Genomic DNA, 23,228 nt, shown 5'->3' on the forward strand with positions numbered 1-23,228 from the left:
AAGGATACTCAATAACATGTAAAAAGACATAGAAACCATAAAAAAGGACCAGTCAGATATACAGAATGCAATATCTGAAATAAATTATATACTGGAAGAAATAAACAGTAGGCTAGATGAAGCAGAAGATCCAATAAGTGATTTGGAAGACAAGGTAGAAAAAAATATCCAGGGAGAGCAGCAAAAAGAAAAAGAATTTAAATAAATGAGAGCGTAAGAAACATTTTGGATGGGGACTTTCAGTGAAGACGGTGTAGGTAGACACACTTTGCCTCCTCGCACAACCACAAGAAGAGTTACAACTAAACCTTGAAACACATAACACCCAGAACTGTCAGAAAACTGAACTGTATGGAAGTCCGAAAACCAAGAATTTAAGGAAGCTACATTCACCCAGACAGGTAGGTGGGGTGGAGAGGTGAGGGGAAGCAGCAGCAGTGGCAGAACAAGCAGTCCCACATTCACATGTGGTGGATAAAAATCAGGAGGGATATCTTGGGAGCGAGTGATCCCAGCCCCAGAGCAGATTGCACAGTACAGGGTCCCAGCACTGGAAAGATAAAAGCCCATAACTTCTGACTGAAAAAACCAGTAGGGGTTGGGGTGGCAGAAGAAAGACACTAAAGAAGGAAATTGAACAAGATAAAAATAAGTGGAGGTACATACAGTGTTCATGATAGGAAGAATTAACATCATTAAAATGCCCATACTACCCAAAGCAATCTATAGATTCAACACAATTCCTATCGAGTCCAATGACATATTACACAGAACTAGAACAAATATTTCAAAAACTTATATGGAACCACAAAAGGCCCCGCATAGCAACAGCAAGCCTGAGAAAGAACAAAGTTGGAGGAATCACGTTACCTAATATCAAACCGTACTACAAGGCCTTAGTAATCAAAACAGCCTGGTACTGGCATAACAACAGACACATAGATGAATGGAACAGAACAGAGAGCCCAGAAATAAAACCACACCTTTATAGTCAATTAATATTCAAAAGAGGAAGCAAGCACATACAATGGGCTAAAGATAGTTTATTCAGTAAATGGTGCTGGGGAAATGGGACAGATAAGTGTAGAATAATGAAACTAAACCACCTTTTTATACCACACATAAGAATAAATTCAAAATGGATCAAAGACTTAAATGTTAGACCCAAAACCATAAAAATCATAGAAGAAAACATAGGCAGCAGAATCTTGGGACATTGCTCATAGCAATATTTTATCTGCTATATCTCCCCAGGCAAGGGAAACAAAAGAAAAAATAAACAAATGGGACTACGCCAAATTAAAGTTTTTGCACAGCAAAGGAAAATATCAACAAAATAAACAGACAACCCAAAGAATGAGAGAACATATTCGCTGATACATCTGATAAGGGGTTAATATCCAAGATTTACTAAAAACAACTTACAAAACTCAACACCAAAAAAACCAAACAACCCAATTAAAAAATGCGCAAAGAACCTGACTAGACACTTCTCCCAGGAGTGGATACAGATGACTAAAGACGTATGAAAAGATGCTCAACATTACTAATCATGAGAGAAATGTGAATTAAAACCACAATGAGATACCATCTCACACCTGTCAGAATGGCTATCAACAGTCAATCAACAAACATGTGCTGGTGAGGGTGTGGAGAAAGGGGAACCTTTTTTTGCACTGTTGGTGGAAATGCAGACTGGTGCAGCCACTGTGGAAAGCAGTATGGAGATAGCTCAAAAAATTAAAAATGGATCTGCCTTTTGACCCAGCAATCCCACTTGTAGGAATATATTGGAAGGAACCCAAAATACTAATTGGAGAGAATATTAGCACCCCTATGCTCGTTCAGTGTTATTTACAATCGCCAAGATATGAAAGCAGTCCGAGTATCCATCAGTAACGAGTAGATAAAACACTAGTGGGGGTGGGAGGAGGTCAGGGGGTGGAGGGATTGAGCAAAAAGGAGAAAGGACTCATGGATATGGACAGCAGTGTGGTGAGTGCTGGGGGAGAAGCAGGTATAATGGAAAAAATACAATAAAGATTACATTTTAAAAAAGCAGTAAATGGTGAGCATTAGGTACACATATGTATTCTTTAGTTTAAGAGATCAACAATTGAGAATGAGGGCCAGAAAAGAGGTAGCTGAAGTTTAATGCGCTACTTCGCTGGGGTGCAGGAGGCACAGCAGAGCTGCAATTAACCAAGGTTGGATCTTACCAATGAAATGACACAAGGGCTAAAGAGCTGATATTATGAAAGACAGTGTTTATAATCTTGGCCAAGGAATCTGAGCAAGGCAATAAGGGAAGTGAGTGCACAAATGAAGTGATAGACAATAAAAAGCTGGACTGGAGGTCTTCAGAGGGTATCTTAAAAATTCTTTGTGGCAGGGGAAGTGAGCTGAAAAGAAAGGAAGTGCTAGTCAGATAGTCTGAAATGCTTGCAACTGAAATTTTGTAAGTGGTATAGTCCAGTGATTTTCAACCAGTGTGTTCTAAGAATTTAAAACATGCAATACCTGAGTATTTAGTCAGGGGCACTAACTTCTTTTCCCTTAGATTATCAAATTTAAAAAATGACAACAGCCAACATAACAATAGCCGTCCAATGTGTCTGAATCAAAATTCTACCTATTTTTTGTCAAATAGGCAAAAAAAAAAATTTTTTTCTGACATGCTGCAGAATTTTAGTAATTAGTTTGTGTGTGCCATGAGATGAAAAAGGTTGAAAATCACTGGTATAGTCAATGCTAATGAGGTCTTAAATATAACCATTTAATAAGCAAGTCATTCAAGTGAAAGGAAAACAAGATCCTGCAAATTCAGGGTATCAAAGAATTGATAAGACTTTGGATGGATCACACAAGGATAGTGAAAATCACTAAAAATGATTCCAGAATAGTGGGCAGAGAAAAGAAAGTACATCAGGTGTTCAAGCCATCAATGAGTAAGAGTGACTGGGAGAAATGCAGGTTGACTAGAAAAGAAGAGGAAGTAGAAAATACTGTCTGATGACATCTACATTTTTTAAAAGAGAGAGGAGGTACAATCATCCATAAATGTCATCACGATAAGCAAGGAATACAATTCCACTTGCTGGTCCCATAGTGCATGGGGTGTGACAGAAAAGGTTTCACTTTTTGTGAGGATTGTACTAAAGAGAATGTCAGGTGTGGTGATTAAGGGTAAAAGAGATGTGGAGTATAAGATCAGTCCTGATGGTAGGCTTGGGAGAGCTCAGTAAAAGGTGGAGAGTCAGTTAAATTTAGTTGTCTAGCTGTGACTGATTTAGCAACTTGCAAAATGGAGTGTTGGGAGGGGAGGCAAGGTCAGGGAACTGATAGTCTCAGGGAGAATCTGAGGTGCTCTTTGGAGCCCCTCCCTTAAATCCTGCAACTGAAGGGTGCTAAGATCTGCAGTTCTTAAAAAAGTATACAGCTTGCACTTACAGTTAACTTATTCAGTCAACACTATTTACTGAACGCTTCAATGAACTACACTACCATAGGTACTGCAATTCCTAATTATCTGTATTTGAATTTGTCCAAGATTATCCAAGTTAAGGCACTGTTCTAAGTACATTAAGAATATTAAATAATTTAATACAATTAACTCAATGAGGTTGGTACTATTATCTTTTTTTGGACAACATATCCAAAGTATAATGCTAAAAATCAAATCCTTTATAATCTGGAATGTATTTATTTAAAACAGTATTATTCTTTTTATAAAAATTAGTCTATATATTTTTCCACATGGGTATCTGAACAATGTTTTCCTGTATTTTAATTCAGAACAGGGTGTTTTTTTTTTCTCTGAAAAGATTATTTAAGTGGCTAACATTCACTCTTATTAAAATTTTAGAGAACATACTGACACGCTGTCAGAGAGGAAGGGAGTTGTGGGGCTAAGTGAAAAAGGTGAGGGTATTAAGCAAAAAAGCCAAATCAAAAAACAAAACAAAACAAAAATAACTCATAAACATAGGCAATAGTATGGTGGTTACCAGAGGGAAAGGAGCATGGTGGGAGGGGGAGGCAGAAGAAAGTATAGGGGGGATAAATCATGATGAAAGAAGACATTACTTGGGGTGGTGAACACACAATACTGATGATGTACTATAAAAGTGTATACCTGAAACCTGTAATTTTATTAACCAATGTCACCCCAATAAATTCAATAAAAGAAAATTGTTCTATTTCAATTACAAGTCATCATGTCTATTCTATTCACTCTTAGGAATAGAACTTGGCTGTTTTCAGCTTAATTTGGCATGCCAATTTTTGGGGAATGGGAGAACCCAATTTGAGTATTTACAGCAATCCATGTTAGGGATTTTCAAGTAGTCTAAAATATAGCAATATTTGCTAAACCCATATTCAAAGTGATGTACTACTTTACAGCTGTTCAAAGTTTACAACTACTATTCTCATTAATGAACACCAATATCACCAAGTAGATAAAACTTTTTACCTAGGAGCCAATCAGGTAGGGAAAAGAAGTTGTACCAAACTTTAAAAAAACCGTGCTGAATATAAAATTTGGTCCTAGATAGTAACAGAGCTTGAATATGGTAAGTAGGATAGGGCATATTGGAATCAAGTGATCCTAAACACAAGAACAGAAGGAATTCTGTGATGTGAAACTGAGGAGGACCTGACAGTACATAGGCCACTTTTTCTATAACTATTCCAAATTAAGAACATAAGTAGTATGAAGCCCCCAAAAGAAAAACTATACCAAAGTAAAATAACTGACAAAAACCCTCATCTTAATGTAACATTAAACAAACAAACAAACAAAAACCCACAATGTAAACTTCTGGGATACAACCGAATGACAAAAATTAGAGATAATTTATAAGCTGTATGGTTATCATCATTGGGTGGGGACTCAAAAGGGTAGGGAGAGATCAGGTGCATGAGGGATTTCTGTGGCTTGAAGGAAAGGGAAGTGGAGGAAGGGATGGACTGCTATGAATAACTTGAGACACTTATGAGGGAAGAGAGTAGATCCACTAGGTAATAATTACCCAAGTGGTTCCAGATTAAGTGCCATATTTTGGAAGACCATGAGCTAATAAGGTTCCAGGTGACTGACACAGAAAGTAATCAATCAATTTCATAAACATTTATTGACCACCAACCATATAACAAGCCCTATTCTAGAAGTTAATAACCACTTGGCTTCTTTATTTTAAAAGACATCAATGACTTCCTACTAAATTCCAGAGATTACTGTAGGACCAGGTACATAATTTTAGTTGTGAAAGTGAATACTTCAAACAGATAAGCAATCTAAATGAATCTATAAAGAAGGTAAAATTTCTTTTTATTTACAGAGGATATCTGAGGGGTTATTAAATCAGAGTAATGACTTTCAAATGAATAAAACTTGATTTAATAACAACTCTCCACAGTGCTAGATATCATGTAGTATGGTTACAAGAAATAAGATTCAAAGTTAATCTTGTTATCAAATCTTTAAAAAGAATATCTCTGACAAGAGTTAAATAGGAGACATGATCAGACATGATCACCATCATCACTGTTGTTATTTATCAGTCACATAACAAAACACTATCAATATCACACTACTGTATTCTCAGGTATATAGCACATGCTCAATTCAGAAATTTCATTAATCTACTTCATTTTTAAATTTTATAGAAATCTTTCTAGTGCTACAAAATTAAACTGCCAGCCACGAGTCTGTGGATGAAACAGAAAAATGCATTCTGACCATCAACTAAGATCCAAATATGTCTAATGTTTTCTAAGTCCTATTCTATCTTATCCTCTAACATGAATTCTAATGAGTTAGCACAAAAGAATTGTATATATAAAATATCCAACTTTTCAGTTAGAAAAATATAAGTAGTAAAAAATGACATATTGCTATTTCAGAGCAGGAGAAATGAAAGCTAAAACGTCTGACCCAATGTCTACACTTCTAAAGATGAAATACAAAGATAATGAAAAAGATAAGTAATGTAAAGAGGTCTGAAAGAAATAAAAACCAAGTCATTTATTAGTATACACAAATGATCTGAACCAAGTGGGAAAAAAATAAAATTTTAAATAACTTTGTAGAAGCAACTAAAAATAGTATGTATTAAAACTTTTAATTTTGTTTTAGTGCAATACGAAATAGCAATCTTTTACTTCAACTCCTATGTATAATGTATTCTGAGGTTTCAACAGTTGCCTTTTCATTTGTATGCCCTTAACAAGATGAATTACATTATCAATGGTAGTATATGTGTGTCTCTATGTATATATTAGTATTCATATAAATCATATATATAAAGTATAAAAGTTTTTAACATCTTTTTTTTTTTGACAAAAAATATCATTTACTATTAATCATCAATGAATAACAATGCCAAGCTTTAGTCTTTGTGACCCTTTTTGGTATATTTAGTAAGCAGTCAAAATCAAGTTAGTTAAATTTGGGGGGCAGTATTCAATCTAAGAGTTAAATAAATTATTGACTCTGAATAAGCTTCATTATAAATAACCTTAGTGCCTAGATAAAAACAATTAATGACTCTCCCTAGTCCAATAATTCCATTTCTCTCAACCATGTAAGAAGAATAAATAGAATTTCTTACCTAATAAACTTGACAGTGTTTTTTAAATATCAAACTACTGAAAGATAATTCTAGTAACCAAAATTAAGAAAGAAGCTGTTGACAGTTTATACTTACTGTACTGTTTCTAATTATTATTTTTTTAAGTTTTAAAGAAATTTATTTTTGAAAGCCCTTGGGTATGTGTATATATTTTGTTAGTATTATTGATGTAAAAGGATAAAAGCATTCTCACCTTGTTTTTAAGTTAAGACTATTTATCCTTTCATTTTTATGAAAGTTGAATGACTATTAAAAATGTTTTAAAATATGAATATTACCCCAACTCTCCTTTAATACCAAGTAATAGGTATTTCTCTCAAATTATTATTAATTTTATATTTTGCCTATTTTCAATACTCATTCCCTCAAAAAGAACTGTGTGTGTGTTTTTTCTTAATTTGGGAGACTTTTAATGCTTGCTTATCTCTAAACTGTCAATTGATTATTTGAAAAAATATTCCTATAATTGTGTAATTATATAAGTTTACTGCTTTCAAATTAACCCTATATATTTATAGAAATGGAAGGATGCATTAAATTCCCTGAATAAACCATAATTTAATATAATTTTAAGATATAAGGATATATAATAATAGTATTTCACAATTTTAATTCACTATATTCAATTAAATATTTTTCAAACATTAGAAAATAAAAATATTTCAATTTATTTTCTTTTACTTTATTACTATAACAGTATCTAATGACATACAAAAGCTAAATAGGTATTTTCTTCTTCAGACATTATACTTTATAGCATTTAACAGTCTAAAAATAAGGAGGTAAGCATTATTAAATTAATTTTAATTTATATATCAATAGCTTTTTATTTTAGAGAAGTTGTTCAGCAGAACCTGAGACTGTTTTGTTTGGCATTACATAAGCTCAAAAGGGGAAATATTTTTTCTTTCCCCTTTCATGCTAAAGATCTACACAGATGGACTGAAAATATATATTTCTGCATATTCAAGGTTTCAGTGCATAAGATTATATTTCTTAATAATTAAAAAAAAATCTATATTAGTACATTTTTTCAAAGCAAACAGAAACAAAAATATACTGAAAATAATTTCAACAAGTGCTATGTTACCTGGGTGGTGCTGGTGGCTACCGAGATGCAATCAATAAAGCTGTGTCTTCGAGTGAAAAATGCAACTATCTGCTGCCAGCGTGAAGGTTCTGGTTCAGCTTGCAGTTCATCTGATGAGCCCTTTTTTGCCCAGTGTTTCTGCTTTGGGCCTACTGAGCCATGGCTAGAGCTAGCATTGCCTCCTCGGCTGGCACGAGAGTACAGAAGTGTGTTGTTCCCGAAAATGTAATTCATCTCTGCAGCCCTGCAGGTGGTTGCCAAGCAGTCTTACTTCTCTACCAGCTGCTGAGTAGTGAATGATCGGTAAAAACTGCAGCCAGAATTAGAGCAGCAACACTTTGTAGACCGGGGAAAATAAAAACCTTGAGAAATGATGCTCGCTTTCTCTGTAATTCCTTCCCATGAAATAGCCTGTATCTTCTTCCCTCTGTACCTGTTAACTGCATGATGGCTGAGTTTATATTTGTAGACAAGAAAGGTGGCATGAGGTGGATTTCTTTCTCATGATTATTTTTTCACCAGCATTTGCAGCAACCAAAAGCTGTTCTTTTGTTAGCTCATAACTAGCTGGACTGAAATTCAGGTCGATCAGCAGGTAAAGAAGGATGTTTTAACACTGAACTACCAAGACCCTTTAGAACTGCCTGATTTAATGTACTGGGTGGAGAAATCTTGGATTACCCAGTTTCAATCACAGTCTGTAGTAAAATCCAATGCCATCTTTATTGCTTAAATTATAAATATGAACTGAATTTAAAAATACAAGAGGGCTCTCTGCCAACAATTTTGATCGTTTAATATAATTTTACTAAATGAACCTTTGTCATTGACATAAATTTCTACATCTGAAAGGAGTTCACATTAATTAGCATTAGTTCTAAGTTTTTAAAAGGTACTTTCTGTTTAAACTCTGAGGATTTAATGGTAAAGGGAAACCCATCTGTAATGTAACATGATCATTTTATGTAATATATTCATTTTTAATGCATTGATAATTGGGTCTGGAGGCAGAAACAGATTAATTAACAAAATAAATATTTGATTTCTGGAACTTCTATAATAAAAAGAACTGTTATCAGCATCATCTCCTATATTATAAACATTAAGAAAATAAACTTACGAATTCATAAAAATACAAAAGGATTAAAGGTAAATTTTTAAATAACCAGTGGAACATGCTTTATTCAACACTATATAAATAATACTTCTCGTTCACAAAATAATAGTTTGATTGCAAAATTGATATTTTCTTTTTTTTTCTTTTTTTTTAAGTATGTTTTATTGATTTTGCTGTTATAGTTGTCCCAATTTCCCTTCCCTCTGCTCCCCTCCACCTGGTGGCCCCCCTCCCTCCAGTTGTCCCCCACCTTTAGCCCATGTCCATTGGTTGTGCATATAGTTCTTCTCAACCTCTTCTTGTCTACTCCATTCCCTCCTACTATGCTTCTTAATTCCTATACCATCTCCCTCCTTCTCCCCCTTCCCCCTCCCTGCTGACCTCCCTCCAATATGTTCCCCATATCTATAGTTCTTTTTCCACTCTTGTTGCCTATTTAGTTTGCCTTTGTTTTGATTCCCTAGCTTCTGTTGTTGGTTCTTGTGATGCAGTTTTCATTTTAATGTTCATAGTTTTGATCCTCTTACTTCTAAACAAGTCCCTTTAACATCTCATATAATAGTGGTTTGGATCTAATGAACTCCTTCAGTTTTATTTTGTCCTGGAATCGCTTTCTCTGCCCTTCTATTCTGAATGACAGCTTCGCTGGATAGAGTATTCGTGGTTGTAGGTTTCTGATTTTCATTACTTTGAATATTTCTTGCCAGTCCCTTCTTGCCTGCACGGTCTCTCTTGAGAAATCAGCTGATAGTCTAATTGGGACCCCTTTGTACATGATTCTTTTCTTCTCTCTTGCTGCTTTTAAGATTCTCTTTTTATCTTTAATTTTTGACAATTTGATTATAATGTGTCTTGGAGTGGTTCTCCCTGAGTCCAGTTTTTCTGGAACTCTCTGTGCTTCCTGGACCTGTAAATCTATTTCCTTCCCTAAGTTAGGAAAGTTCTGCTTAAGTATTTTTTCACTTAATTTTTCTATTTCTAGTTCTTCACCGTCTGGCAATTCTATAATCCGAATGTTCGGTCTCTTATAGCTGTCCCAGAGGTTTCTGATCCTCTCCTCACTTTCCTTACTTTTTGTTTCCTCTTTCTGCACTGGTTGACTGTTTTTTCCTTCCCTATGTTCCGGTTTGTTGATTTGATCTCTGGATTTTATTTCCTTACCACTTGTCTCATATGTGTTTTTGTTTGTTTCAGTATGAGAGGCTTTCATTCCTTCCCTGACTTGTTCCAAATCTTTTGTTAATTCTGTAAGCCACCTTAATAACTATAACTCTGAACTAAGCCTCTGAAAGGTTTCCTATTTGTTCATCTGTCAGGTTCCTCATTTGCTGCCTGGTAAGCTGCGTCACTGGGATTTCAATCGTTGTCTCCTTCATTTTGACAGATTTGTGTTTTGCTTTGCTTCCTGGGCAGGCTGTAGGGGGCGGAGCCCTGTGTACTCGTCACTACCCGGCACCGGCGGTCTTCCGCAACCTTTTTCGCTGCGCTGTGGCGCTTTGTGTTCGGGTGGGGGTCCAAGATGGATTCCGCCGTTATTCTCCGCTGGGAGACCAGGATCCGTCCCCCTGCCCTCTGGGCCTCTCCGTCCAAGGCAATGGGGGCGGGGGGTGCCTTTCCCAGCGTTGGGGTTACGAGCTGCCGGGACTCGACTGCAGCCTGGATTGCTCCCTGCGCCGCTATCTCCGCTGCTACCGAAAACAGCGCCTCCTGACCTTTCTGTTCTGGTTCCAGTTTCGCCCCTCCTATTCGTCCGGACAAGCACCGCTGGTTTATAACTTCATACGTTGGGCTTCCATGTAGTTTTATTTTCTGTAATTTCTGGTTATCTTTTGTTTTGAGGTAGTTGCATTCCTTTCTAGTTGTAGAGGGAGACAGAGCGTGTCTGTCTAAGCCTCCATCTTGGCCGGAAGTCCACAAAATTGCTATTTTCTGAGACCTAATGCCTAGGTTTGTGTTTTTCAACATTGTAGTCCACCTCAGAATAACCTAGGGTGCTGGTTATGAAGCAGAATGGTTCCTCCTCCTCATCAGAATTTTCAGGAGTAAAAGGGATCTTGAAATTTTCATTTTTAAAAAGCCCTTTAAGTGACTCTTAAGCACAAACAAGTTTGAGAACCAGACTCCTAAGTTTGTCCTATTAATACTATGCTACATTAGTATAGAATACAACATATGGTCATTTTAAAGCAATATATAAATAAAAATACTACTTAATAATTTACTAATGATTGAGTAATTCAATTTTAAGTTGATATAAATATGTCTTTAAGTCCCAACCTCGGTCATGGATATTTTTTTCAGATGTAGATGACAAAATCTTGCTTACGATGAGTATATGCTTACCAGCAACTAAATGCAGCCCATTGGAAAGCAGCGTTGGCAAACTACAACCTCAAGGTCCACTGCAAATCTTGATTCAGCAAGAAAAGATGCTAATGCTGCTTCTGTGATTCCAGACACATGCCCAACAAAGGTAGAGAGTCATGTGGAACTCTTTGGAATAAGATGCTTTTTGACAGACTCTAGCAGAAAGTTTGGGGCTTCTTCTCAAGGACTGTGCAGACAGTACTTGCCAATTTTGTGGCTCTAGACAGACTGGTCCTATCCATTAGGGGGAAGGGGAATACAGCAAAACACTAAGGATTGACAGAGAAGTAAGAATCCTTTCTGAAGGAAAAAAAAAAAAAAACTCCTGGAAAAAAAACCTCAAGTTTTACTAGGGACCATTTTGGTCCCAAAATACGTGTCTGATGAAAACCCAGGGAAGGCAGACTATGTTATACTAGATTGGTATAGATGAGGAGGATATCAAACACAAATTTCCTACTCAAGCTGCAAATAGTACCAACACAGACAGAACAGCAAATGTTCACTACACAGATTTCTTATCTTTGAAAGCCAAAGAACTTGGGAACAATCTAAAGTTGATAGATCACTTCATTCTATATTTCCAAATTACAGAGAAGAAATACTTTTTAATGTATAGATTCAAATCCTCTGACATCAAGAAAGCAACTTTGAGTTTTGATAAAGGTTTCTTTATAAAAATGTCCCCTTACAAGAGATATAAAAATCTAAGCTCATCTCATCCACTGCCTTGTATTCAATATATGCATACAAAACCATGTATATACCTAAGTCACAAGTGGATTTTATATGGATTATATGATTTGGTTAAAAGGCACAAGGCAACCAATGTCTCACTGATCTCTGCTTTAAAGTAGCCTTACTCATGTAGCAGAGCTGAAAAATAAACTCTTCCATTAAAACAAGATTTCTAGTAAACAGACTGGAAAGTTTGTTTAATATAATAATATAAAAATATAATATACAATGTCTAAATCATCAAAAAGAATTACTTTTACCATTTTAATATGATACATAATTAACACTCATTTTCTGTATAATCTAATTCTTTTTAAGAGAATGATATTATTGATAGCAGAATTCTAAACAAAGAGAAAAGTAAACTAAGTACATCCATTTAGTGAATTATTACATAACCTAAAATATGATTATGAAAAATTTATGACTGAGAATTTAAAAGATTTTATTTTTATTCATTTTCAGAGAGAGGGGAAATGAAAGACAAAGAGAGGGAGAGAAATATCAATGTGTGGTTGCCTCTCACACACCTCTCAACTGGGGACCTGGTCTGCAACCCAGGCATGTTCCCTGACTGGAAATTGAACCCGTGAACTTTCAGTTCCCAGGCCAGCGCTAAATCCACTGAGCCACACCAGCCAGGGCAGAATTTTTATTAAATGGAAGTAAAAGACAGTTCAAAAATTTATACAGGATAGGCACTTAAATTTATACACCTTTCCAAACTCAAAAATAAATCTGAAAGTCTTTAGGTATAGTAAAACAACGGCAAGGGTGAAATAATCTTAGTGAAAAATTTTAAAGGGTTGAAGGATGAGAGGAAAAACAATATTGAAACTATAAAAGACTAAAAATAATTATAAAGTACTTAACTACAAAACGAATGTATGTACTGCACTGTAAATGCAGCATAACAAGCATTTTCCTTACCATTTATCTTTGTAATCTGGCCTTTTAAGTTTCAAAACATACAATAGTACTAAGACAAGATCTAACTGAAAATATTGACAACAAATTTGTTACTTATCTAAAAAAACTCTGATCACATACTATATACAAATCCTTTCTTTATGATCGCCATCTAGTGGTCATATTGCATGCAAACTCTGTTCACCTTGGGCCACCCAAAAAAGTTTAAAATCATTTTTAGTAACATGCACCAGAGATGAGAAAACGGTCAGCTTCAAAAAGTGCCACTATATACTCAAAATGGGAAATATTCTATCCCTGTATCATTTATGTTCACTAGGCACGTATTTGCTTATGCTCATTCCTCTAATACCCCGCATTTCTCACAATATTTGAAAAACTACCAAGTGCTACTGGTGATTTCATTTAATAACATTCTCAGTACTACTGGACGAAATATGTCCTGGCTAGGAAATATACTTACTTAAATAATTGCCTGATCACATACTTTGTTCTATCTTCAATTTTGAGCCCTTCTTAACTATGTTTACTTTGCACATAGTATTAGTGTGAACACAATTCTCCTTATCATCAAAGACAAAAGTAAAATATAAATTCTTTGCTTTCCTCATTGATCACTGTAACATCCCACATACATCCACTACCCTCCTTGTTACTTCATCTAGATTAAAATCTATTATTTATTTGTTTGGTTTACTATTCTGACCATTTCACCTAATTCCCAGCTCATTTCGGTTTTGAGAATGTTTACATGGTTTCCCTGAATAGTGTGGCCCAGTGGTTTGGGTGCCATCAGAGCACTGTCTAGGTGTGGGCCAGGTCCCCAGTTAGCGACCAATGTTTCTTTCTCACATTGATGTTACTCATCATCTCTTTCTTCCTTTCTTCCCCTCTCTCTAAAAATAAATAATTTAAAAAATAAAAAGAATCTTTAAAGATTCTTTGCACTGTTTTATTACTATCATACTACTAAATTTATAACATATAAAAAAATTACTCACTGTGTCATTTTCTCCCACATTAGGATTTTCTACCATAATATTGCCAATTTCTTTCTTGAAACTGCCTAGCCCACTGGCAAGGAAGTTTCCGCTTCAGTCTTAAGTCTTAAGTCATAATTATCTTTAGGCTAAGGTCTGAATAAAATAACTTTCCATCATCTTATTTCATTTATTATTTTAGTAATAAGATTCAGCACCAGCACCTACAAAAACTATAGATTATTTCACAGCCCATTTTATGATGGCAAACCCTTCTTAATAGGAATCAGGATCAACATCCTTCACATCATGCCACCATTTCTTAAGCACTCTAAAAATCAGATATACTTTCTTGCATTTTTACAGTTTCCTCTGATTATCACTCTCCTACTATAATTATTTTCTTCAGTAACTGCCTTCTCTTCGGAATTGGCATCTTAATACATTCTTCAACACCTTGTCCAAGTGTCAACTTTCTTTTTTCAGAATACTCCAAGAATTTAATTTCTCTAATTTTTCATGTCATACCATATTGTGTTATAACTATCTCACCATAAAAAATACAGATTACTAGACTGGATGGTTAATAAATGTCTGCTAAATGTATTTGTTTCATAAATCAACCTAATATTCTAGCAGTTAATTTTTAAAGCAAGTATCTATTAAATTAACCTTACTTTTTAAACTATCAAGCTTTTATAAGAATTGTGAAGAATAAAGTAGTGCCTAATTTACATTGTACTCAGATCACAACTATTCAAAGATAATTTTTCAAATTATAAAAATAATTCATATACTGAATCCCATGTATAATATGATTATTAAGTTGCATGCTTCATTCCAAACCATTATACTATAAAAGTGGAAAAGCTCCATATTTTAGCTTTTTTTAAGAAGGAGGCTAATAATCTGATAACTGACAGCATAATTTAAATAAAATATATTTCATTGTTGAACCTCTTAAAACACTTGTTCTGGTTTTTTAAAAATTAAAAAACATTAAAACTTACTTTATGTCAAAACAAAAATTTTTTAAAATTTGACTTTCTAACAAAGTTAAAGGAACCCTAACCATTTTCCTATTACCCTCTCCTAATCTATCTTACTCCTCAAATAATTATTTTATGAGGTACCTGCCACTGTAATCTACACATGAGATAGAGAAGCAGAAAGAAATTCCCAAATAGAGCAACTTTACTACTTCTTAAATTATAAGTGTATCAGACTATAGTCAGTCAAAAAGTATCAAAAATTTTTAAAAAGTTCATATGCTTCTGACCAAGTAATTTAACTCCTGGAAATCCATCCTAAGGAAATAAACCAAACACTTCTTAGGTCCAAAGATTATTCATTGGAGCCTTCTTTACAAAATCTAGTAAAAATGTAAATAACAAATAGCAAAGGCCAAAAGTGTTCATCAAATTATGGTACAAATATACTGTGTAATATTATATTTGAAGTTTTGAAAAATTAACATGGGAAAATATGTATAACAAGTTTAAAATAGGAAAAAAGCTTAGGTTTAATCCCTAAAAGGCCTGGAAATTCTGGGTAACAAAATTTTGTCTTTGGAATACTGCTTTATTTGCCTAGAGTGAGCATTTTATGAAACAGCAGAGAACTGAGGTTCCATCATATTTGAAGAGGCTATATAAAATAGTTTATGCATACTGGCTCATTGTCTGCTTCTTGTCAGATCTGCATACATAGGGAAGTAACTACCAAACCACCTACCAAAAAAAAAAAAAAAAAAAAAGTTGAAAGTGTGCAAACTACCGTATAGTTTGTAACAACTGGAATGCCCAGAAATTCAAAACATCAGAAAGAAGACTTACACACACTCGTCAGGGTTTTTCCATTCAGGTAAGAAACAGTTGTATAATTTCAGTCAAGAGAAAATAAGCATTGGCTAACAAGAACAGCATACAAAGCAAGAGGGAGTGATTCAAGTTCAGTTGTTTTAAGGTTCTTATGTTGTTCAGAATGAGTAAAAGATACTTACTGATTTTCAATTTTCTAAAGTTAAGGATGTTTATTAAAATATCTAAAATAACCATTAAAGGAAGAGAAACAATAAATAACTTCTAATAAGAAAAAATGAGAAAATATACCTAAAATGACATGGAAGAAGTGTCTCCTACGTTTAAAAATTAAGAAACATTTCTAAATAATTCATGGGACAATGAAAAAATCATAATGAAAATACAAGAAAATGTTAGAATGATAAAAAAATTACATATTAAAACTTGGAGGAGAAACAAGATGGCGGAGGAGTAAGTGGAAGCTACACTAACTTCCTCCCAGAACTAGTCTGGATTTACAACATAATTTTGGAGAAATCATCTGGAATAACCAACCGAACACTAGCTGGAGAGAAGTCTTATAACCACGGAGAGACAGAAAAGGCCGCTGCATCACAACGTGACCGGTAGGGAGTGCGGAGACGCGGAAGGGCTGGCTGGGCTCCCATGGGTGATAGCTGAAGGGACTGAGAAACAGCTCAGCAGCTGGGGATTCCCCCTGAGAAGGGCAGGGTCCAAACCCCCAGCTGGGCTCCCCAGCCTACAGCAACAAAGTGGAAAGTAAAATAGTATCCAGCTGAGAAAAGCGAAAAGCCACAGGGTTTCTTGCTAGCCGGAGAGAAACAGCTGGAGAAAAAGAGCTCTTAAGAGGATCACATACAAAAATATTCTGCCCCCACTTACCCTGGGCACAAGCAGAGGGAAGACAGAGAGGACTGGAAATGCTTGGGGAGAGTTTGGTGTGGTGGCTTTGAGGGGAGAGCTGGGGAAGCGGCCGGCCGGGTCCCAGTGCTGACTCATCCCCACACTGCAAGCAGACCATTCCCGGCCAAGTGGCGTCAGCCTGAGGGGAAGCAAAGGCCCTGCCTACAGGAATCAAGCTGCCACACCCACGGTCCTTAAGCCTGACCGCTAATCACAGATTGAATAGATTAACAACTAAAGAAGACAGACAAAGGCAGTAGATCCCTGAAAGTCTCCAACAGGCTGCCTAGGCCCAGACTGGTACAGGATCTGACGCCACCAGGGGCAGATCCAGGAAGTGCAGATCATTCTAAGAAGTACCAACAAACAATAGGAGTCACAAAACTGGGGAGACAGAGAAACAACCCCCCCATCGAAAGGAAAGGTAGAGTCCCCAGAAAGAATGCTAAATGAAATAGAGGGGAGCCAACTATCAGATATGGAATTGAAAGCATGTATTATGGAGAAGCTCAATGAGCTCAGCGGAAACTACAAAGAACTCCAGAATAACTACAGTGAACTCCAGAAGAACTATAAGGAACTTACTGAGAATTATACGAGCATCAAAAAGGACATGGAAGCTATCAATAAGAGCCAGGAGGAAATGAAGAATACGATCTCTGAATTGAAGAACACAGTAGAAGGAATTAAAAACAGGCTAGAGGAAGCAGAAAATCGGATCGGCGAGCTGGAGGACAGTGTAGACAAAAACTCACAGACAATGCAACAAAATGAAAAAAGGCTGAACAAGACTGAAGAGGCTCTAAGACAGCTGCAGGACAACATGAAACGTAATAATATTCGTATCATAGGAATGCCAGAAAGAGAAGAAGAAGAGCAAGGAATAGAAAACCTCTTTGAAAAACTAATGACAGAAAACTTCCCTAACATGAAGAGAGAAAGAATCATGCAAGTCCAGGAAACACAGAGGGTCCCAATGAAGATGAACCCCAACAGACCCACTTCAAGACACATCATAATTAAAATGCCAACATTCAAAGACAAAGAGAGAATCCTAAAAGCAGCAAGAGAGAAACAACTAACAACATACAAGGGAGCTCCAATAAGGCTATCATCAGATTTCTCAGCAGAAACACTACAAGCCAGAAGGGAATGGCAAAATATATTCCAAGTAATGAAAAACAAAGGCCTACAACCAAGAATACTCTACCCAGCAAGGCTCTCATTCAAAATGGAAGGTGAAATAAGGAGTTTCCAAGACAAAAGAAGGTTAAAAGAATACATCTCCACCAAACCAGTATTGCAAGAGATGCTAAAGGGTCTGCTTTAAGAAGATGAAGAAACAGAGAGAGACAGAGAGGAACACGAATACAAAGGGGGAAGATGACAATGAATAAGCACTGAAAGAAAGAAGGAACTTCTACCATTTGCAACAACATGATTGGAACTAGAGAGAATTACGCTTAGCGAAATAAGCCAGGCAACAAAAGAAAATTACCTTATGATATCACCTGTTAAAGGAAACTAATGAACAACACAAACAAATGAGCAAAATTGAACCAGAGGTATGTAAATGAGGAATAAACTAACAGTAACAAAGGGGGAGATGGGAGGGAGAGAAGTGGTAAGAAGGGGAAGGGTCTAGTCAAAGAACATGTATAAATGACCCATGGACATGGACAACTGGGTGGGGACTGAATGTGGGAGAAGGGAGGGACAGGGTGCAGAGAAGCAAGAGAGGGAAAAAAGTGAGACAACTGTAATGGAAAAACAAACAAACAGAAAAATTTTTAGTGGGGGGAAAAAATAAAAAGAAAAAGAATAGAAATGCAAGTTCAGTGAATATTAGAAGGACAAGGATTTTCCTTCACACTGTATATATTTTCTCCCTATCTGATCCCTCCAAAATTTGGCATTCTAAAGAAGTAATGACCTAAGTTTCTTTGCATAAAACTAATAAGACCAGTTGTTAATAACGATTTTTTTTGACTAAGACTTTGACTGGAATGTCATGCCTAAAGGAGACATGCTTGGGCTTTGGTTGTTACCAAAAAGCCCTGAGCAACTGGGACTGACCTTCAAAGGTAATAAAAGTTCATGAGATAAAAGGCCTGGTACCTTGGATGGATGAGTGGTCCATAGCAATCTTTCCAGGGAAGGAACAAAGGTTGTTTTCCTGAAAGATGGCTAGAAGGGACCTTTAAGGCACAATGGAAAACCAGGAGGACCTGGAAAAGACAGGTGTTTACAGGCAAGGCTGAATGCCAGGTATGTGGCTCAGCTTCTGTGCCCTGAAGGGCAGACTGAAGGTCACCCTAAATGTTCCTTGCGTAAGTTCCAGCAAAGCAGAACTAAAGATCATAAGTGATCATTTGCTGCTCTTGTTGTGTTTATGCAAATGAACAGGATAAATTAAAAATGAACTAAATGCAGTCCCTTTAATGACAAGGAGGGTAATCTTAGGGAGAAAAATCAAGATTCAAGGAAGATCACAATGCCCAGTGGTAGACTATAAAGTAGTGCAGCTAACCGTCTTTAAAGTTTCTTTCTTTCTTTTTTTTTTTTTAATTTTCTAAAATTTATTTTTTTTATTTTTTTTAATGTTTTTTATTGATTATATTTTTACAACAGTTCCAATTTTCTCCCCCTTGGTCCCCTCCACCCAGCACCCCCCTCCCCCAGCAATCCCCCCCAAGTCCATACCCCTGGTTCATAAAAATTAACTATCCCCCCCCCTCTCAAATATTAGAACCCTTTGTAATCTTGTAAAGGACAATGGACGAAGGTCTCGAGCTCCTCTAGCTGCTTCAAGCTGGACATGGTCGTCGTCCTACCTACCCTTGGGTCCAGAAAACCCTAATAAGAGTGGGGGTGTGGAGGGGAGGGAGGCCTTCCCACATGCGGAAGGATCGTGCAGACTCCAGGTCAGTTGGCTGTTAAAGTTTCTTTTCATTTAAAATTTGTTTTCATTTGAAAGTTAAACTATGTCTGTGGCATTATCAAAGATGTTTAATTTACAGGCAAGAAGAATGTCAAATGCCTTGCAACTAGATGTCTTTCCGATAAGACAGTCCTACAGATTTAGAGACATGTATGTGGGTTATGTTACATAAATTAACATGTGTTTTCTGTTTTCAAAGGGCATAAGCCTACGATCTCATTACCTGAGTGATTGTATGTACGTATAGGCCTCACTTAATCCTGTCTGCATTGCTGCCTCCTGAGACTCAATGGTTTGGCTGAACTAAGTGGCTGGGTTGGTGAAGAATGGGGTGGTCTGTGGGCTTCACTTTAAAACTGGTTTCTCTTTTCTATCCTAATGGCTTGGACAGAAAGAGCCCAGAGGCCTGAGAGGGGGGATACCTAAAATATTTCCCTCAGTCCAAACTAAGTATAATGGGCAAAAGGGTTTTGGACAGGTGAGATGTACCTGGCATACCTTCCTCCAAAGAAACCCTTCTTTTCCCTAATGTGGGACATTGAAAAATTAATACCTGTCTTTTGTCATCTAGTGGTTACGGATTGAATGATGTCCTTTAACCCTGCTGCCCCCAGAATACAACAAGGATGCCAGCCTGTTAAACCAAGCATGCCGTTGTCCAGAGACAGCCAACCGACCTGGAGTCTGCACGATCCTTCCCCTTGTGGGAAGGCCACCCTCCCCTCCACACCCCGACTCTTATTAGGGATTTCTTGACCCAAGGGTAGGTAGGACGACGACCATGTCCAGCTTGAAGCAGCTAGAGGAGATCGAGACCTTCGTCCATTGTCCTTTATAAGATTGTAAAGGGTCTCAAGTCTGAGAGGGAGGGATTGTTATTTTTTATTGTTAAAATATTTAACTAATTAATTAATTATTTTTAAAAAAAAAGAAGAATATATGAAAGGGTGAGACATGGGCATGGACTTGGGGAGGGGATTGTCGGGGAAGGGGGGTGCTGGGCGGAGGGGAGCAAAGGGGAAAAAATTGGAACTATTGTAACAATATAATCAATAAAATATACTTAAAAAAAAAACTTGGAGGATACAGCTAAACTAAGGAAAAGAAAATTTACACTCAAATACTATTAGAAGAGGCTAATAATGCAATAAATAACCAACTTGAGAAACCCGAAAAGCAAAATGGAATAAACTCAAAGAAAGCAGGAAATTAAAAAATAACATGATAAAAGGAGAAAGGGGGAAAAGATAAAAGAACTGACTCTGTCACTAATAGCCAACTTTTTTTTTCCAACTGTATCTCTCATTTATCTCCCAAGGGAAGATCAAGATTGCTTCTACCAAACACAATCTTTAATTGATATGTAGGTTATCCACACATTTGTATTTATATATGCACAGAAACATGTGTACACATGTGTGTGTATGTATGTATAAAAATAAGGGAGTGAGGGTGGCAGCATATTGGGGGAAGGACACAAGAGAACATTTTTCAAAAAGAGATGGCTCTTTCAAAATATCATCGTTGAAATTGACCATCCAGTGTCAAGAATGATCAAGAAAAAAGAAGTACAAATAAATGTTAGGAATGAAAAAGGGGACAGCCACACCTAAATATGCTATAGACAAAAAAAATAAAATAAAAAAATCCAAGACATTCAGAATAATATTATGAAGTAAATATGAAATGGCCTAATTCCTAGAAAAAAATCTAGCATAAGTGTTAAAAGAAAATTAGAATGATACTATAACTATCAAAATTTTTAATCACCAAAGTAAACTATAGATTCAACGCAATTCCGATCAAGATTCCAATGACATATTTCACAGAACTAGAACAAATATTTCAAAAATTTATATGGAACCACAAAAGGCCCTGCATGGCATCAGCAATCCTGAGAAAGAAGAACAAAGTTGGAGGAATCAAGCTACCTAATATCAAACTATACTACAAGGTCATAGTAATCAAAACAGCATGGTACTGGCATAAAAAGACACATAGATAAATGGAACAGAGAGCCCAGAAATAAACACACACCTTTATAGTCAATTAATATTCAACAGAGGAAGCAAGCCCATATAATGGGCTAAAGATAGTTTATTCAATAAATGGTGCTGGGAAAATGGGACAGATATGTGCAGAATAATGAAACTAGGCCACCTTCTTAAACAATACACAAGAATAAATTCAAAATGGATCAAAGGCTTAAATATTAGACCCGAAACCATAAAAATCATAGAAGAAAACATAGGCAGCAGAATCTTAGGTGTTGCTCCTAGCAATATTTTATCAGATGAATCTCCCCAGGCAAGAGAAACAAAAGAAAAAATAAAGAAATGGGACTAAACCAAACTAAAAAGTTTTTGCACAGCAAAGGAAAACATCAACAAAATGAAAAGGCAACCCAGAGAATGAGAGAACATATTCACCAATTGTGGGGACAATAGGGTCTGTCAGGCTCCCTCACCTGAACGCCTCGGTGTGGGCCATTTAGAGATAATAATTAGACTTGCATATGCAGAGCACTTGCAATTATATAACCTTGATGTCATATTTTGGCAAGCAGCCGGCTTTGTTTATGCATAGTATATAGGAGGGGTGGAATCCCCACAGGAAAAGGGAGAATCAAGCAAGCGCAAATGCTCAATGTCCCAGTACTCAGAATAAAGGAATGTCAGAAATCTTGCCACATCTATTTTTCTGGTTTCCTGAATCGAAGTTGAACTTGCCCTGTCTGGAACGTTTCCACAGCACTGATACATCTGATAAGGGGTTAATATCCAAAATTTATAAAGAACTTAAAAAACTCAACACCAAAAAAAACAAACAACCCAATTAAAAAATGGGCAAAGGCCCTGATTAGATATTTCTCCAAGAGGGACATACAGATGGCTAATAGACACATGAAAAGATGCTCAACGTCACTAATCATCAGAGAATGCAAATTAAAACCACAATAAGATATCATCTCACACCTGTCAGAACAGCTATCATCATTAAATGAACAAACAAGTGCTGGTAAGGGTGTGAAGAAAGGGGAACCTTTTTTGCACTGTTGGTGGGAATGCAGACTGGTATAGACACTGTAGAAAGCAATATGGAGATAACTCAAAAAATTAAAAATGGATCTGCCTTTTGAACCAGCAATCCCACTTGCGGGAATATATCAGAAGGAATCCAAAACACTAATTTGACAGAACATAAGCACCCTTATGTTCACTGCAGCGTTATTTACAATCACCAAGATGTGGAAGTAACTCAAGTGTCCATCAGCAATGAGTGGATAAAGAACTATGGGGCATTTACTTGGCCATAAAAAAGAAGAAATGGAATACAGTACTACTTAGTTGTAAGAAAGAAGAAAAATTAACCCTTTGCAACAGTATAGATGGACCTGGAGAACATTATGTGAAGTGAAATATCAAGCCAGTCAAAGATAAATATTATATGATTTCACTCATGTGTGGAATCTAATGAACAAACTGAGTAACAAGGAAAATGAGGACAGATTCACAGATGGAGAACAGAATCACAGCTAGTAGAGCAGGGGCGATGGGGGGGGTTCTGAGGATAAAAAGACTTATGGACAACAGTGTGGTGATTGCTGGGGGTTGGGGATAGAAGGGAACTAAATGGTAATGAGAAAAATACAATTAAAAAAAATTTTAAACTAGTAACAGGGAAAGCATTCCTCAAGGAAAATT

At 36.2% G+C, this 23,228-nt stretch overlaps 1 protein-coding gene across 12 annotated transcripts in view; it reads right to left on the reverse strand.

Annotated features, from left to right (window-relative positions):
- DLG1 (discs large MAGUK scaffold protein 1) overlaps nt 1–23,228 on the reverse strand; it is a 311,643-nt gene that overhangs the window by 175,302 nt on the left and 113,113 nt on the right. Inside the window, exon 1 of one of the 12 annotated variants that reach the window (XM_090278540.1) lies at nt 7,726–8,008. The exons of the other annotated variants lie outside the window; for them this stretch is intronic. Within the exon in view, the coding sequence (XP_090134666.1) occupies nt 7,726–7,959 (234 nt within the window). The 5' untranslated portion in view covers nt 7,960–8,008. Of the gene's footprint in view, nt 1–7,725; nt 8,009–23,228 lie in introns of those variants that run through there. 12 annotated transcript variants of the gene reach the window in all.

Source organism: Furipterus horrens, unplaced genomic scaffold, assembly GCF_987537825.1.
Source record: "Furipterus horrens unplaced genomic scaffold, mFurHor1.1.pri manual_scaffold_1, whole genome shotgun sequence".
Lineage (NCBI taxonomy): Eukaryota > Metazoa > Chordata > Mammalia > Chiroptera > Furipteridae > Furipterus > Furipterus horrens.